A 19,539-nucleotide genomic window follows, 5' to 3' on the forward strand; every position below is an offset into this window, starting at 1 on the left:
GGAAGGGGTCAGTGAGCAGGATGTAAAGTGAATAAGTAAAAAATATAAAGTAAAACAAAACAAACAAAAGTGAACACACACTGAACACTGAAATGCCCACAAGCGTCACCTATGACTGGCTCTGCAGGACCTTAGGGACAGGCAGAAGTGTTTTCTCTTAAGTGGCAGTGGCCCAGGCTTCCTCCAGGAGAAACTGGACCCAGAGTCGTTGATGAGTTTCCTTCCTCCTCCTAATGCCCAAGTGAAGCCCTTTGTTAATGAATCCTACCATCTGTCCCTCCCCCAGAAGGCACAGTACACTAATGTGACAGAGTCACACAACACTATCATGCAGATCAGAGTGACCAGAGCTTTCTTCTGCTCTAACAGTCTCTTCTCTGTGTTGGGAGATTCTGTAATCTTTTATTCATTTTGAAATTATATATTTTTCAAACAACAGACTCCTGAGTTGGCAAGATGGTTCAACAGATAAAAGTTCCTGCCACCCAAACTTGACAACCCAAGAGAAACCACTCCCTATGTCACCTTGACCTTCACAGGTAGCCAGAGCAGTGCATACCCAAAAACACCCTTGCTCCACCCACACCCAACACACAGTAAAAATAGCATAATGTTTTAGTTCGATGTTTCCTAATGTTAACCTGACAACTAATTTAACATTTTTAAAATATAACATGCAAGACAAAACTAATTAAATCAGGGAGCTGGAGAGATGGCTCAGCGGTTTAGAATACTAACAGCTCTTTCAGAGGTCCTGAGTTCCATTCCCAGCAACCACATGGTGGCTCACAACCATCTGTAATGGGATCTGATGCCCTCTTCTGGTGTGTCTGAAGATAGCCACAGTATACTTGTATACATTAGAAAAATAAATCTTAAAAAATTAAATCTTTTTTTTTTCTGTTTTTGCTTTGCTATGCTGTTCTTTTCTGAGACAGAAGCATACTATTTAGCTCAGGCTGGCCTGGAACCCACTATGTAATCTAAGATAGCCTCCAACTCCAAGTGACCCTCCTGATTTAATATGCTGTGGTATGTTGGGATGGCAAGTACCCCACAACACCTACCCACTTAACGCTACCTTTAACCCCTGCAGTTCATGAGGAAAAACTTACAAGAAAGAAAAAAGTAATATCTCATTAAAGAATTTCTTTTCGGTATCCTTTATATGGCAAGCTCCCCAATACAGTAAAAATTATTTGGTTGAAAAAATAAAACAAGCTTTATCGTTTGAGAAATGCATGATTATTATTATTTCTAGAAAACTGACAATGATAGGAACTGCTGAGTTTAAGCTGGCGTTCCCAGCAAACCAGACCCTCACCCTGTGTTCCACTGTCACTCATCTGTCAGCCACCCACCCACTCTCCCAAGAACCTCCCAACAGGGACAGTTGGATGCTGCCAGAGGAAGGAGGAAGGGCTGGGCAACCTCAGGGGCTCTCAGGCCAGTTTCCCAGGCTCTCAGGAGGAACCTTTTTACAGCAGAGCTGCCCGCTACAGTCTAGGCACCACCGTTTGGGAGCTGGTTTGCAAGTTCACACTTCCTAGGGAAGCCGAGAGCAAGAGCGAAGCCCCGCCCAGCAGAACCCCTCTCCTCCCCCCTTAAACTTCCGGTTACCTTAGTGGCCTTTAGTTCCCACTCGTACTGGTTCCGTTCGTTCTCCAGCTCCTCTACTTTAATTTTGAGGTGTTTGAGCTCTTGCAGTAACTCCTGGAGAGAAGAGGGAGCATGTCAGAACTGTGTGATAAAGAGCAAGCACGGAGTCTCCAAACTGGGTAAAGCTCATGCAGAGGGGGATGGGGGCAGCAGCAACTGGCTACAGCTGTCTGAAGCCAGTAGGCTCCATCCACGTCTGCAGCTCTGAACTTTAAACACGGTCTGCGATCCAGAGAAGGCTGTGTGCCCATTTAAGAACGAAGGTCAGGGAGCTCCAGACATCAGAGAAAAGAGACTGCAGTGTACGTATGTATGAATCTACACGTGTAGGTCAAAGGACAACCTTTGGTATATTCCTCAATGTTTTGGGTTTTTTTTTCCCTCTAGGTCTCTTGCTGGTTGGCCAGCAAGCCCCAGGCATCTACCTGCCTCTGCCCCTCACTGTGAGGGCTACATGTGGACTGGCTGGGGGTGGGGTGGGGGGAGGTATTTTGTCGGTGGTGGTTTTGTTTGTTTGTTTTAAACATTTGTTGTGGAGAAGAAACTCAGGTCCTCATGCTCATCAATTTGTGAGCAAGCTACCTTCCCAGGCTAAAACTCACTATGACCCTCTTCTTCTTCTGCCCTGTCCTCCCTTCCTCTGACATCTGAAGCTCCATGAGACATGCCCAGCTCATGCTCTGGTGGCACAAGCAGACAGGTCAAGCTCGGGAGTGGGCGGTGCAGAGATGGTGAAGTGGAGGCCAACCTCTCTGGTAGTGGGAGGAGGAGCAGGAGGGGAGGAGCATCTATCTGTCATGAAGGTGGGGAACCCAGGAGGAAGTGATAAGCCTCTGAGGCTTCACAAGCACTAAGATTCAGAGGAGAAAGGCTTGGTGCCACGCAGATGCCAGTGTGAGCATCCTGATGAGATGAGGAGGCTAAGCAAGAGAATCAGGGAAGGCATGCAGAGAGGAATCAAGCCAGCCAGAGGCAGAAAGTGAGACCGCCCATTGACGCGGAGCAGAGGTTAGATGTCTTATGCACTGGAGATGAGACTGGGGAGCTGGAGGGGGGAGGGAAGCTCTACAGATGAGTGTTCACTATGACACTGGATGGGAAGTCAGTGCCGCTTCCTGACTGGAGAAGGGATGTTAAAACCACTTCCACATACACATTTGCACAGGTGGTAAGCGGGGCAGAAATTTAAGCTCACATCTTCTGACTCTGGGACCCCTGGTTGAAAACTCCCTCAATAAAGGGGGCCACACTCAGCAACGTTATCTTTGTTGGTTTGTTCTGTTCTCCTGAATCTCAAAGGCTAGGCTGACCTGAAAACTCACTACACAGCACAAATTGGCCTCAAGCTTTCAAACCTGTTCTTACCTTCCAAACACGGAGGGTTACAACTTGTACTACCTATGTCATCTGCCAACATTGTTGTCTTGAACCAAACTTCACTTGAATCAGTTCAGGTAACAACTACTTCCTATCAGAAGAAGTGCCATAAAGGTTGTTAATTCTGTTTGGGCCCAAGCTTTATCTATGTCACGTCCAAGAATGTTATTCCTCATTTCCCTCCAAAAGTATTACCATGAGTGCAGTAAGTATTGGTAGCCTGAGTAGCTTCAAATGGTTGATCCTTCGTGACCTTGGCCCTATGCAAAATCTGATTGCTAAACTTCCAGAGAGGCGATGGCATTAGCACACCCATCTGATTATGGCACTCCCGTGCTTCTCGAGGCTTCTAAACGTCAATTCATGACCAGCCTGGCCTGCCCTGCCCCAGCGAAGCTGAAGCTCTGACGTCACTAGAGAATTTTCATCTCTGCTTCCCAGTTTAGAGAATTTTCAACTAGAGAATTTTCAACTCTGCTTCCCAGCTTAGACCTCTCTATAAATACCCCATTCTCTTCCTAGCTGCCCACCATGTTAACTCCTGCCTACCCTTCAGCCTGCCCAAGCCAGACCTCCCCATCACATTAGACCCCTCTGCAGGACTCTCCAGGAGTTTCCCACAGAAGCCCTGTAGGGTTAATCTGCAGGATTGCTAATGGATAGTTCTGTTCCCTTCTGTGAAGTCTGGGGAGCCTTCTTACCCAGGCAGGTCCCGGCACATAGCTGTTAACAAAAGAATACCTGATACTCAAGTCATTATTTAACTGACTTAGGTGTCTTGGCATTCTGAAATAATCTATGATGAAGTAACACTGCTTCCACATGATCCTTATAAGATAATTTATTAAAAATGACATACAACTGAGGTAAGTATTTCTTGACGCTTATTTCAAAAAGGTCCTCTAAGCTAAGGTGACGGTGCCCTGGATCTTCATCACTGGGCTACAAGACTTTTGGTTGCCTCGCTAGACTTGCCAGAGACTCCGAATCCTTTTCTAGTAATAATGTTGGCCTGCCTGAGCGTTCCAGTGCCCAGCAGGTAGGAAGAGTCTTGTTTTGTTCCTGACTTGGGAGAGGAGCGTGCTACTACTGTTTGCTCTGGAAGGGCACCATGCCAGCTGGGGACAGAATCAAGAAAGCACAGGCTACTGCTCTCTGGGTTATTGTGACTTCTTTGGCCCAAAAGGTCATGAACTCACTATACTGTGATTATTGTGGTTATTGTTTTCCTGGAAATTCAGGTGATGACAATTATTCATAATAAACAAAAACCCTGATGTGTTTACTCCCTGAGGTGGGGGGGTGGGACTAAACTTCTCTAAACATAGATTTGAAAGGATCTTTTTTTCCTACGATGCTGGGGATTTTTTCCCTTAAAGAGAATCATACAATGAGGCTTCATTTAAACATCCAGTCCAGGGGGAGGGATAAGTGGATCATAGACTGGGAAAAAGAATCCTGAATCTTCCTTTCGCCCAAATCCCCCACCACTCAGAGCCTGCGACACACCTTGATACTATTCCTAAAGATGGGGATGTGGCCTTTGGAGGGCTATCCTCACCTGCTCAAACCCTGCCTGATGAGGTCCCAGAGCCTACCTCACATCAACAGAGGCCTGTGTGAGACCAAGTTCTGCCCTGAGGTAATGGCAGATCCATGCGAAGCCACTGCACACGGTTCTGGTTAGGAGAACCCCAGCCTTCTTCCACTGAAACATCACACACACATGCGCAGATATACTTAAGTGTGGTTCCTACAGGTGACCCCTCCCAAGGGGCACAGTCCTGGCTGCAGGGCTGGGACTTGGCCTCATGGTCACTGGCCACCACTTCCTCGGGGTGGTCCCTAGCAAGTAACAGACGCTCTTGAATCTGCCTGTGGATGTCCAGCTGCAGCCTACACATCTGCGCCTGCAGGTCACTGATCACATTCAGAACTGACTGTGGGAAGGAAGAGAAAGTAGAGGAAAGCACCCAGCGTCAGTCACCAGGACATGATACCACCGTGGGAGAGCAGCTGTGAAGGAAGGCAGGTGCACAGAGGGTGAGAATGACTCGGCAGGGGACGATGGCCCCAGTCTATGGCCAGGTCCCTCTCTGACAGAACAAAAGTACCTGCCATGGTTTGGCCTAAGGCCTGCTACATTCTCAGACCTGTCTTGAAGTTTGACATCTACTTTGTGACACACTGGATGGCCATTCTTCTAAGTGAACAGCTGAGGTACAGAGTCCAGCAGATCCCACCATCTAAGCAGAAGCAGCAGCAGCAGTGGTAGACACAGACAGACAGACAGACACACACACACATACATACACACACGTCCCTCCTACCTACATCCATGCTACACTTGCCAACACCCACACCCACACACACATCTAAACATGTCAACACCTGCTTACTGGTGAGCTCTAAAAGACATACCATTTTTATACAAGATAATGCACCCAACTCTAATTCCATTCAGATACTAATAGGAGGTTACAACAATTTAACATCCAGTCTATATTCTTTGTCAAAATATACCCCAAGCAGTGATTTTGTAGCACCCACTGAAGTGTTTCTTGTCTGTCAGGACAGACACATTTCCAGATGAACCAATAAGCTAATAAGTCTGATGAATCTTCTACCTTAATCTGTATAAATGCCTGAGTGTGTGTGTGTGTGTGTGTGTGTGTATGTATGTATGTATGAGAGAAAGGACATGTGTTGAGGCCAAAGGACAACCTAGGGTGTCACTGCCCCCTATTTCTTTGAAGCATGGTTTCTTGCTGGTCTGGAGCTCACTAATTAGGCAATGCTGGGTGGCCAGTGAGCTCCAGGGAACCTCCTACCTGTCTCCCCTTGAAATTATACCAGTATGCCACCACACCCAGACGGGTTAGTTTATAATCTCTGAGTATCACGCTTGGGCTCTCCAGAAGATCTATTTCCCCAGGCCCAGATGTGACGCAATCTTCTTTTAAATATTAATTTTTTTTAGTCACTGTGTATCTGTGTATGTACAGGGGTGAGTGTGCCAAGATGCTTGTATGGAAGCTGGCAGGTAGGGGTTCTCTCCTTCCACCTCGGCCGGGTGCCCGGGTTCAAAGGCAGGTCGCCATGCCCGGAGTGAGCAGCACCTTTACCCACTGATGCACCTCACTGGCCTGACGCCACACTCGGCTTTCCAGCTTCTCGGACCCCTCAGACACTCAGCTCTAGGTTTACACACAAGTGACAGGGCTGAAGCTCCCTGATAACAGCACTTTCCTAGCATGCACAAGGTCCAGGTTAGCATCCTAGCCTTGAAGACAGAAGAAACAAAATAAACTACAGACACCTCGCAGCTATCCTGGAACTCACTTGGTAGACCAGGCTGGCTTCAAACTCAGAAATCCGCCTGCCTCTGCCTCTGCCTTTGCCTCTACCTCCCAAGTGCTGGGATTACAGGCATGCACTGCCACCAACACCCAGCAGCCACTTTTTCTGTAACTAAGAATGTGCCTTTCTTTTAAAAGGCTATTGTTCTCAGCACCACCCTTTGTATGGGGTGTGTCCTTCCTTATATGGTTCATACAGGCGCCTTGTGTCCTTAGTAAATGCCCTTCCACCTTCAGTGCTGGCCCCTAGGAAATCCAGTTTCCCTCAGGGCAGGCTACACTAAGCCCTTCTTGCTGCTACTGCCTGGGAAATGGTGTGGTCAGAGCTTCCGTACCTCCCAGCAGCTCAGGATGACTGAGTTGTCTTCTCCGCAGAGTTCCAGCCTTTCCGTATCGCTGGACTTTTCCAAGTACCCTGTGGATGCCTACCTTTGTCTATGATCAGTTTCAAGATTTTGTGGATAGCAGTGACCACGCCCTCATACCCCCACCACATTACTGCATTAGTCTTCCCTTTGCTTCAAACCTGAAACCAAGTTGCCGTTTCCCCAGTGTTTGTTCCCTAGGGTCTGAGAAAGGAAAGTGAGAAAAATAATCAAACATATTTGATTCATAGCGCCATCGGCTGAGTGAGGACTTAAGACCCAAACAGCTGTTGCTCCCTTCCCCGCACTTCCGTTCTTGTCTGTATCAGGGAGTTCAGAGATGTGGGTCATAGGTTAGGTGCACACCTGTTTTCCTCCCTCTGCCTCAGCAGGACCATGCAATATCCCCAGGTCTGCCTGGCCACTTTCCTAATCTCTTGTTTTGTGTGTCTCAGTCCTCAGAGCTGAAACTTAACACTCCAACTCCAGGGCTGGCCTTCTCTAGTCCCAGGTCTTGGTCTCTCCTACCAGGCAGAGCCTCTGGCAGCACTGCCACCTCTTTGGGCTACCAATCATGAAGTACAGGTGACATTTATGAGTTCGTGATTACTGCTGCGTACTGTAACTCAGCTGACTTCATATATTCACCCTGCTTTGCCAAATATCCACTCCCCTTCTCCGGGTTCTCTGTGCAGCTCTCCAGCCCCTCCCATAATCACAGTCTGCTCCACCTCTTCTTCCCTGCTAAACCTGTTGACAATTATCCTCTGTTCTTTCTCCCTCTCTTCCTTCATGCTCAGCTTAACAGTAGCCCTGCCCTGTCCTAGCATGCACTGCTCATGGGTGTCTAACCTCGAGAGTCTACTGAGGGAGCCTCGGAAACATGTCAGAATTTCAAGTACAGATGCTCCTGACTCATGTGTTCCACTGTGGGAGCCTCACACATGTGTAGATTACTTACTACAGCATCATACAGTAAAGCCTGGAAACAATTTAAATGTCCATCAGAAGAGATCTCTGTCAACTACAGGAGGGCCTAGAGAACTATTAGAAAATAGGCAGACATAAATATAAATCAGGAATGTTTGTTGTTTATTATTCTTGCCTCAGAAAGAAGAGCAAGATTATTCCTTTATTAAAAAGAAAAGTATGAAAATAAAGGAAGCAAGTATGTCTGTATTCGTGCATGGGGTGTGTGTGCATGTGGTATGTCTGTATTCATGCACATGTGGTGTGTGTGTGTGTGTGTGTGTGTGTGTGTGTACAGTATGTGCGTGTGGTGTATGTATACAAGTGGTTTCTCTGGGTTCATGCACATGATGTATGTGCATGTGATATGTCTATATGCATGCACACATATGGGGGGGGTGAAAGTACACACATGTGTACTCACATACATATACATGTGTGCCTGGAATTTGGGTGTGTGTTTCTGTGTCCATCTGTCCACATGAATTAACTTGTCCTTGCATAGGATAACTCTGGAAGAATTCAACAAACAGTACTGGGTCTTGTCAGCTGGAGGACACATTTATAAGATCTTTTGTTAAACATCCTTATGAACTTTGAATTTTTTTAAGTTTCTCTCACATATATGAAAAGGTAAATTAATAAAACAAAACAAAAATATTCATCCTCTTCTCAGTGGGCAAGTTCAGCACTGAGCAGATGCACCCTTCCCTGTACTTGCTCTGTGGTACAAGCTGTTCACATTCAGAAATCAGAATTTCCCCCTTCCCAGGTATGGAACACAGGACGAAAACAGTGTGGTGTAATGGTGTAAGTCACTGTGTGTTCTGCAAGAAAGTCCTGAAAATTATTTCTAGTTCTCGATTAACTGGGATAACCCCACATTCTGGAATCCTCCCCTCTAACCAGACAAGTGTGCAACCCCTCTGGGTCCCATAGAGAGATCCAACTGTGTCCCCATAGAATTTTAGTGCATCAGACTAACACAGAGGGAATCTTTCTAGAGGATCTTTCTGACCAGCATGCTCTGGACGACTGCAAAGAGCTTTTCTTTTGTCTCTAGAACTTCCTTTCATACTTTAGCATGATCTCAATTCTGGTATTCACTTCTCATGTCGATCCCTCTACTACAATCCTGCCTTTCAGAAGTAAGCCTAATAGTCAATCGTGGTAGCTTGAAATGACCCAGGTATACTGTAAAAGGCTAATTAGGAATACTAAAGCAAACATCTGTATTTACCCGCATCTTGTGTGTGCCACTACCAACCTTGTCCTTGGAAGCCTGTATCTCCAAACCCCCAGGTCTCACAGACAACAGCTACTAATCATCTATACAACTCAAGGACAAGCAACAGGTCGCTGAATGAAGCCAGAATGACTTAGAGTCTGATCAGAATAGTATGTGATGATCCTGTTAAAAACTGACCCTGTTTTCATTGACACAAACATTAACAATCTGAGGCAATGGCTGAGCTGCACAGAAGTGTCACAGCTTCGATCCGAAATGCCAAAGGAAGGCTCATGTGTTAAAAGTTTGCTGATAGGACTCTGGAGGAAGTGACCTGACCATGAGGGCTATGATTTCATTAGTGGATTAACTCATTGATAGGTTCATGATTTCATGGTAAGATTAGACCATCATAGGAGGGAGAGCCAGGTTATACAAAGTGTATCAATGGAGGCATGACTTTAGAGGTATATCATGCTCCAAACCATTCTTGCTTCTCTCTACTTCTTAGCTGCCATGGCTTCAACAGAACACAGTCTTCTTCAAATTTATTTGCATGCTTATTTTGCCATGGTGACTGATAGAATTTGCAATGTGAAAGGTCTCTACTAGACTCATGTGTTTAAGTACCTGGTGACTTTCTGGAGGCACTGTCTCGGGAGCTCTGGAACATTTAGGAGAAGTCTAGCAGGAGGAAGCAGGTCATTTAGGATGGAACCCAGCCCTTGTTCTAATCAGAGCTCTCTCTGTTTCTTGATCTGATGATTATAACAAACCATGCCTTGAGCTCCTACTGCCATGGGTGAAGTCCCAGTCACCATACTTTCCTTACCATTACACACTGTATTGCTTAAACATAAGTCAAATATAAATAATAAGCCAGGTATAGTGGTGCACACCTTTAATATCAGTGCTGGGGAGGCAGAAGCAGGCAGATTTCTCAGTTCTAGGCCAGCCTGGTCTACAGAGTGAGTTCCAGGATAGCCAGGGCTATACAGAGAAACCTTGTCTCAAAAAACAAAAAAACAAAAAAACAAAAAAACAAAAAACAAAAAACAATGATGGTGATAATAATGAACAACAACTTCCCTTTTTGCTTCTATTGAGGATTTTGTCACAGCAACAAGAAAAGTGTCTAAAACAGTGACAAAAAGCACTAGTAAAAACAGTGCAGTATAAGGGTAGAGGAGAATTTCTTTTTACCCATACAATTCCACTCACGAGTGTCCTGAGCTAGCAAATGCTCTCACTTCCATCACACGACAGCAGTAGGGCTTAGGCAAGGCTCATGGTACTCAGCCACTGGTGCTCCAGATAGCTACCAATAGAGTCTGATGTCCTGGGCAGAGCAGCAAAGTACGCTCAATTACAAGGAGGAGGAATGTGTTTCAGGTCACATGGCCACTCATAGCCTCTCACGGGCTTGAACAGCCTACAAAATTCCTCTACATGGAAACCTAATATTTGTTCTGGCAGCTGGGGAGGGTAGTGATGTGGTAGGATGGAGCTCGGGAGCTGTGCTGCCTCATGCATGAACAGCCTGGTGGAAAAGGACCCCAAACAACGTAGGATTTGAAAACAATCCTGCAGAGAAGACAGCAGGCCATCAGGGAAGTGACTCCTCTCCTGTGTGTATTATAGACAGGGGAGTTCACCTCCTTCCTGAATACCCAAAAGGAACGAGTTACCCAGCTCCACACAATTTTTCTGCCTTTTCCTCACAGATGGACTGACTCTCACACTCACACACCCAAGTGCTGCCATCCCCAGAGAGCCAGCGCAGTCAGGCATGCAACCCTTCAGCTTTTGCTGAAAACTTAAAGGAAAAAACAAATCTCTGTAGACATCATTCTAGAGCTACAGATGACTATCTCTGTCATAAAGGGGTCAGCCTTCCTGAGAACACAGCACAGAAAATCAAGGATGGGCCTCAAATGGGCTTTCAGAGACACAGCAAGACTATCTGGCTCTAACCATGCATGCTGTACTTTAACCGCAGACCTCCACCAACTCCTCAGCTCCTCTCTACCCTTTCCTCGCCCACCCCTCTTCTGCCCTTATGGCTTTAAACTGAGTCTCTGACAATTTATCCCCTCACAGAGCTCACTGAATTCTGCCTCTGAGCCCCTAATGTATGTCTGCACACATATATTATACACCCTAGAGCACTAATCTGGGAGATCTAACTGTTTCCCTACAAACAATGAAGAAACTATCCACACAGATCAGCTTTCAGTCTGGGTGAACTCTGTGCATGTGAATAATGTGTCACAATCTACCTTTGTACTGTCAGCATGAACAACACTGTCAGTAAGCAATCAAGAAAACCTAGCTACTGTTCCACGGGCCACACTAACCTAAGGGCTACATATAAGTTCTCTGGCAGACCTCAGAATGACTTGGGAAACAGCAAACATTACTACCATCTTATAGAAATAAATAAGCAAAAAAAAACCAAAACTAGAGATTTGGGAGTTAAATTAACAAACAGGAGCTCAAAAGCTAGGGAATATCTGAGCATGGCTCAAAGCCAGATATGAAATCCAACAACCTGTACTCTCAACAGGAGCTCCTGTACACAACTTATTACAGCTCTCTTCCTGTGACCACTACACATCTCACTTTGAAACATCCTCAAAAATCAATGCAAGGAATACCCCCGGCATATTAGTAGCCCAAGCACTATTATAAACTTAGAAAATCATGACAGATGTCAGTGCAAATGATGTTATTAACACTTATGAGAAAGGACCATTTTCTATCTTTTGATTTTTGAGATACAGAGAACTGAATGTAAACCAAGAATTTACAAAATATCAGATACTATAGCACTCTCTATCTATGATTTAATTATCTTTAACAGATTAACTATTTTAATAGATAAACAAGCTGATGTTCATACAAATTATGTAAGTAATTTGTTTAGGTCCATAGAGCAATTGGGTACATCAGTCAGTAAACAAGTCAAAGAAAGGTTCCTGAAATGTAAAACTACCTTCTCCCATGGGTTGGGTCACAATGCCAGGTGTGAACACAGAACAGGAAGGCGATTATCAAAGTGAAAGCATGCTGATGCTTGGAAAGAAGGTGTTGTGAGCCTAAAACTCTAAACTCTGCCCAATAGACTCTGGCATGTTTCAGTCAACAATATCTGGGGTATGAAAAACAATACAAGCAAAACAATTCTTTCAGAGATGGCCTGAATGTGGGCTCACCCACACAGCCCAGAAGAAAGGAAGAAAAGCACACTCAAACTTGGGGGAAGGAGGAATGCAACACTATCCAAAACAGTCCCGGGCCTGACAGGGGCTGGCTTCCTTCCTGTTGTTGTCATTACCTTAGTTTTCACAAAAGGCATCTTGTGTCCCTCCACATGTGTCTGATCCTTCCTCTCAACTGCTTCCCTTTCCATCCCTGTCAGCACTTTGAGGATAGAGCACTAAAGCCAAAACTGAGCGGTTTGGGCACTGTTGAAATGTGCAGCAACAGCAAAACCTGATAACTTGGTATTAAACAGATCATTGTGTCTTTAGCACTCTATGAATATTCCTTAGTATCCAGTGGCTGCTGGGACTGCAGTTGGCCAGATGGCCTAGGAGCCTAGCACATAGGACCCGGGCCCGGGCCCCACCCCTACCCCACATGGTACATTACACTCACCTCTGCTTTTCTCTGTTTTTCTTCTTGTTCTTTCTGTTCTTTCTCCATACCAACCAGCTTAAGCTTCAGCTCAGACACTTCAGTCATCAGATCCAACTTCTGGGTCTCCAGAGATGTGCGACTTAGCAGCTCCTGTAAGCAAAAATGCATCTCAGCACCATAAGCCCCCATGGCAACAAGGCCAGCAGCTGTTCCATCCATAGCACATAAGGCAATATCCACACTGTGTCTTCTACAGCCTAGGGTGGGACTATTGCATAGCAGCCCGGGTCTGTGAGGGAGAAGTTTGACTGACCCTAGGTTACTTGGGGACAGCACAACCCCTGACATCACCCAGCATGCTCTGAAAGGCATTTCTCAAATCACATATTTCTCCATAGTAACCATTATTAGTTATTTTCAGAGAAAATGAATGGGCACTTTCAAAGGATGAACATTTCCCATCCCTTTTTCAAGGAGGAGCAGCAATCCCTTTCAATCAGAACAAACAAATATGCATTCATATTGACAGCACAGATTTTAAAAGTAGAAATTTCTAGACCAGCTCCTTGGTACAATCAAAAAGAGTATAAAGTAGACTCCTGAGGAATGGGCCTGTGAGATGGCTCTTTCCTGAACCATACCAAAATTACAACGAGGCTACTATGAGATAGGGTTATTCTCTTACTGTGGAAAGACCAAGGTCATTATTTCTATCCCAGAAGTCACTAGAATAGGGGCTGACAACCAAATACCCCAGGCTCCTGGACACTAACCTTAACACATTAACCTACCATTAACACATACACCTATTAAACACACACAAGAAGAAACCACAAAGGATATAGGTAAGAGGCATTATAAAGGTCCAGAAGTATTTCCAGATTGCAGTACGCTTTCCATCAGCAAATGGTGGTCACCAGATGGCTAAGATCCTCAAGAATGGTAGACCCTTGTCCATGCAGGTCCTAGCACTGAGGACATACACAGTAACCAGAAGAGCAACTGGGAAAAAAACAACCTCCTGGATCATCTGGACATCGTGTATCGTCTCAGGCAACGTAACCCTAGCACAAAGACTGATGATCTCTGATCTCATAGATCTCAAACTGTCCAGCCATCATGAATCAAACCATAGAGGAAAAGGCAGTTGGACTAGGAGCAGATGCTTCACTAATATAACCCTAAAGGCCACCAGTCCCTGATGAGCTACAAACTAACTGAACTAACCGGGTGTCTAGAAGTCCTCCTGAGCCTTGGGCCATGGAAGCAGGTTCTTCCTGTTCAGCCAGACATGAAGCTGGATAACAGGGCAAAATCAAGAACACTACAGCATTAGAACCATGGGCTGCTTGGCCACAAGGAATCAGTCAGATGAGATGTCCAAGGCAATGACAAACTCGATTTTGTTGAGTGCCTTCTTTGCAGCAGAGATTGCTGGTTGGTTTCGCACACATTCTCTTAACACACCTCCCCAGGGGTTTGGCAGTAAACATTAGTATCCCAACTCTACAGATGAGAAAACAGACCCAGGGAGAGTAAGCAAATCTGCCGGCCAAGAACATAATGCCAGTTATAAGCAGAATTAGTTTGCCAACTACCACTTATTCAACCTCAGAATTCATTTCTGTTGGACATACCATCCTGTTTTTCAAGCTGGAGTGGGAGAGGTATGTTGTGAATAAAAGAATTTAAAGAGAAATAAAAAAATGATGAAAAGGTCAGTCAACAAATATTTACTAAGCCCAGGAAATGTCCACGTAGATTGCCATGGTTTCGCTGAACACATACTATCTAGAGAACTCTGTTGCTGAGGCTGAGCAGGTTGGAAAATACCTTAAGAAGTTCTTCCCCAAGTGGGAGAGCCACCAAAAATACTCAAGTTCTCTTGGCCTTGAGTATGTGAAGTTTATAAGATATTAATAATCTTCCTTGTTTATCATTTATTCTCTCCTATATCCTCTCCCCATATCCCTCTTTTTCTATACCTGATTCTCTGAGTCCATCCTTGCATCTACATGTCTTGTTCTAAAGCTAATTTAAGGCAGTTTGCAAAATGGATGTTCTTAGTTAAAAATATATCAAAGGCTAGGGAAATGACTTGCTATGTAAGTGTGGGGGCCTGAGTTCAGATCCCTAGAACCTATATAGTAAGCAGCTGGGCATATAGCAAATGTCTATAATCCATCAAAATGGGATGCAGACACTGAAGAGTACAGGAATGCTGGCATACTACCTAGTCTAATGTGCACAGGGCCATGAGACCTGTCTCAAACAAGGTGGAAGGCAAGAAATAACATTGTAGGCTCTTCTATGACCTCTACATACATATCATGGTGTGTGTGTGTGTGTGTGTGTGTGTGTGTGTGTGTGTGTGTATGTGTGTGTGTGTGTACACCATTCACACAAAAGAAATCATAAAAGTTTAAGCTGGTAAGAGGTGACATTGAAGGCAGAGTTACTGTTAGTAGGAAACTAATAAATGACTTCAAACAACTACTGATGAACCACAACATGTAGATATACAAGCTTCCAAGCCGCCTACACAAAGGGACAAAAGGACAATCCCACAAGGTGAAATCCATATGGACAATTACTTTGGAGTACTGAGATCTAAGGGGAAAAGTCTTCTGCAAGACTTTCTGTTTTTAAACACCTCCCAGAAGCCAACGCTTAGGAACATGACAATGGAAAGCACAATCCCCATAGGCTATGGAATGATCTTAAGGTGATACCACGCACTCCGTCCGGGGATCAGCATTGCAGACAGTGTTTCAGTGAACCTTTGAAAAGCCTTACAGTGTATCTAAGTCTCCTCCACTCCCAGCACTTCAGATCCCCCTAGTCGATTAAACTCCCAGGTTGTAATTAGTCACACCGATGTTACAGCTGATGAGGACAGTGCTGTAATTAGTTCCAATAACCATTCTAATTAGTCATGCTGGTGTCTGAATTGGTCATGCTCGCATTCTGAGTGGACATTTGTGTTGGACATGCTCAAGTTTTAACTGGAAATGTGAGGTTGTTTAATTGATGACAGTTCACTGATAGTATAGCCTTTACAGGCTCCCTAGTGTTTTCATCTCTTTCCAGTCTTTTGTTGATATCCTTGCCTTATTCTCATCATGAACAATTACTGTTGGGCTCAAAAAGCCACACATCACAGAGATCCACTGTACTGCCAGGTTCACTGCAGCACTGTTCACAACAGCTATATCACAGAACCAACATGGGTGTCCATTGACTGACAAATGGATTTTAAAAAAAAAATGTATACACAACTCAACAGAAATGTTTTCATCCATAAAGAAGAACAGTTATGTCACTCATAAAAACTGGAAATAATCATATTAAACAATTAGATCAGTCTCAGAAACATACATTTTTTTGTCTCTCAGTTTGAGACCTAGATTGTATATAGCTACAGAAAGATATGTGTGTGCATGCTGTGAAGCAAGCTGAAGCTGTGCACAGGGAAGAGGGAATTTACAGGAGGGGCGGGGAGGGGGAAAGGAGTACACCAGGTATGGGTGCGAGCCCCTGGGCCACACTACAAAAAGATTTGGAAACACTCATTGGATCATAAAAAGAGAAACATTAAAATGCAAGCTGGTAGGAAAGGGATCAGAAGTGGAACAGGAGAGGCTAATGGGGAATAAGATTACATTGTGTGTGTGTGTGTGTGTGTGTGTGTGTGTGTGTGTGTGTGTGGTGTGTGTGTGTGTGTGTGTGTGTGTGAAGATGTCATAATGAGATCCATTGCATACAATGAATACAGCTACTAAAAAGACCAAAAAATAGAAAAAAATAATTCTAATGCTGATTGTTGTTGTTGGAAAAAAAAAAAAAAGTCAGCCTTCAACAAGTTTAAACCAACCTAGCTCAGTTCTCTATCTCAAGACCCAGCAAGGCCCCTGGCACTTAGGAACCAGATTCTCCAAAGTATATACCAGGTGTCAGCTGTCCTGCAGCATCACTGCTGCCCCCTACTTCCAACATGAGGATTTGACATGGTATGTTCCCCTCTCCCCAGTCATCTCAGACGAAGACCACTCTGTCCCCACCAGCTTACAGAACATCCATCTCTCCATCTTGGGACTGCCTCCATCCCAGCTCACAGAGAATGCCTGTCTCCCATATCAGGCCTGCCTCAAGATCTGTTCCCATCAACCACTCACGTGTATGCTAAGGGAGTGCTGCTGAGGTCTAGCACATTTCCCAAATATCCATACGCAAGGCAGCTCCCACTCCCCACAGGCATCGTCTTCTGGTCGATGGCTTTTCTACCTACATTAGGCGCTCTGCGTCTCCTCAGCAGCTTCAGCATCCTGGTGAGTGGCCGGCTGCTTGCTCTTCCGTCCTATATATCTGCTCACAGACCTTCTGTTCAGCTTCACGCCAACCTCAGCTCCTGGCGGCTTTGCTTCTCAGCGTCAGGGTCACAACCAGGTCCTCATCTGCGCCCAGAATGTGTTTGCTTTGTCTCCTAACTCTTTAGCTCCTGGGTTCTCTCGTCTGACCTTTTCAACTAGCCCTCTTGCTCCCTCAACCTAGAATTTCTTCTTCTGTGTCCACTGGTTACTTAGTAACTCCCTGTTTTCCTGGTCTATCAACTTTCCTTAGCAATATTTGTCTCCCTGGCCACTCTGTACTTCAAGGTTTGTCATTTCATTTGTATTCATATCTACATCAGAATAATCCTTCCCCCAGTCCCCCCAGGCCCCAGACCTGATGGCCTTTAATTACGAGGGCCCAGGTGGAGCCAAATCTCAGCCTTTATTTGTTTCCACTCCCGATGACCTGAGCATTGCTACTGAAAGTCATTTAATCATACACATCAGTTTCAATACAAACTCACCATATCTGATTACAGCTTATCTGCCAACACTGTCTGGTAAAACCTCTACTATTCCTGGCTAGTTCTCCTCAGTTCCAAACCTCTCCTATGTCTTTAAGACGCGCGCGCACGTGTACACACACACACACACACACACACTTCATTCTAACACTAGTCTGACAGACTGCATGCTGTCATTGTCTCTGTCAAGTTCTCTCATTTTCATGATCTATTTTCTATTCCACAAAGCTGAATGTGTTGACACACATCTGTAACCCTATCACTGCGAGTCTGAGAGAGGGGGAAGCCAGATTTCGCTATACTGACCCTGCAGCCCTCCCCTCCTCCCTCCCCACAAGAGAGACAGACAGAGACAGAGAGACAGAGAGAGAAGAGAAAGGAGAGGGGAGAGAAGGGAAGGAGAGGAGAGGAGAGGAGAGGAGAGGAGAGGAGAGGGGAGGGGAGGGGAGGGGAGGGGAGGGGAGGGGAGGGGAGGGGAGGGGAGGGGAGGGGAGGGGAGGAAGAAAGAGAACATGAATATAATGCTTCTAGGCTGTCTCTGAAATGTCCCATTGTGACTGACCTGCGCATCTCTGCCCATCCTGACACAACTTGGTGAATATCAGTTACCTTGGCAGGTAACCAGTAGGCTTTGGTGGTATCCCTGATCTTCCTCGTGCTCGTAACTCAGAGAGACTCCCATTCCCTGGGACCTAGCCACTCCCTCACCTTTGTGCTGCCTTGGAAGGAGTTCCCACCATGCTCGGTGCTGGTCTGGGACAGGACCATCAATCATGCACTCTGGCCGGCATTTAATCTTGTCCTCACCATCAGCTCTCATTCCTTGGGCTATAAACATGACCACATTTCTGACATTCTAAAGAAGCCTCTGGCCTCCCTGGCCGTAAGGTTACCACTACCATTGTCCTGTCTCTGCATAAGTCAATGTATGCTCGCTGTGTGTGTGTGTGTGTGTGTGTGTGTGTGTGTGTAAGTGTGTGTGTAAGTGTGCACGCCTGCATGTATGATGGAAAGAGAAAGAACACTCTCTCCTACCCCTTCCCCCATGCCTTCTCTTCCTTTCACTCCTCAACAAGATGTCTGACTGCCTGCAGCTTGCCTTCTGCCTTCACCTAAGTAGGGAGAAAACACAGTTTTACTTCTGGGAGTTGATGTCTAAACTTTAGCCATGGCTTATAGTTCTGGCCTCTTATAGATTCCACAGCATCAGTTCAGCAGACATGGCTGCCTGCCGCTTCATCTTCCCTGTACCAGGTGTCTCTGGCCATGCATTTTACTCTCCCATCTCCTTTGCTGCCTTTACCTTTGTCTACTTTAAAGAAAATGTCCTTGTGTCCCTGCTAGCTTGTCACTCCAGCACTGGTGTCAGCTCTGGATGCAGCCCACCTGTCTGGAGCAGCAAATGTGCCCAGGCTTCCCTACCTACAAGGTTATTGCTTATTGTCCTGCAGCTACCAAGATGGATGGAAAGAGGCAGCAGCTGAGGGCAGAGGGACCAAGTTTCCCAAGCAGCTCTGTGCTTCCTGCTCCATCCGGTTGCCTGAAATCTAAAGGAAGGAGAGCAAGGAGGAGGACAGAGGGGTGTGGACGGCTTATTTCACTGACTGTGAGGACTGTAAAACTGAGTAAGGATCTTCAGAAAAAGAAAAGAATGAACAAAATTACCACTTGCCCCTCTCTTTTCCCCAACACCACTAACTTCTTCCAGAAGCACACAGGCGTCTCCCCTCTCAGAGATGAAAGAGTTTAGTTTAGGCAATCAGCCATTTCCTTTCTCCCAAGGCTCAGGTCCTGACTGGAGCTGATAAAAAAAAAGGGGGGGGGGGGGATCTGCCTTTCAACTCATTCTCTCCATAAAGGGCCACATCTTGAAGCAATTACCTCCATCTTTAAGAGTGGAACATGACCCAGCGAATTACTGACCAATGACAGGGATTGCAGCCCCCCTGGCAACCTGAAACCAGAAGGAAAGAACAGGCTGTGGAGAGACAAGAAAGCAGAACCCTGTCCCTTTGCCCTTTGAAGTCAAAGGCTCTGGCCTTGCCAGGAAGCCAGGCTCATGAGGAACCCTGCAGAAAATGGGTC

General features: G+C 45.7%; 1 protein-coding gene across 4 annotated transcripts in view; it reads right to left on the reverse strand.

The window, feature by feature from the left end:
* The window catches only part of Ppfibp2 (PPFIA binding protein 2), a 145,910-nt gene that overhangs the window by 29,867 nt on the left and 96,504 nt on the right, over positions 1-19,539 (reverse strand). For all 4 annotated transcript variants that reach the window (XM_052155293.1, XM_052155289.1, XM_052155284.1 and 1 more), the window contains 2 exons: positions 12,618-12,749; positions 1,621-1,713 (listed from right to left, as the gene is read on the reverse strand). In XM_052155293.1, coding sequence (XP_052011253.1) covers positions 1,621-1,713; positions 12,618-12,749 — 225 coding nt within the window. The remainder of the gene's footprint in view (positions 1-1,620; positions 1,714-12,617; positions 12,750-19,539) is intronic.

The sequence above is a fragment of the Apodemus sylvaticus genome, chromosome 1 (assembly GCF_947179515.1).
Source record: "Apodemus sylvaticus chromosome 1, mApoSyl1.1, whole genome shotgun sequence".
Lineage (NCBI taxonomy): Eukaryota > Metazoa > Chordata > Mammalia > Rodentia > Muridae > Apodemus > Apodemus sylvaticus.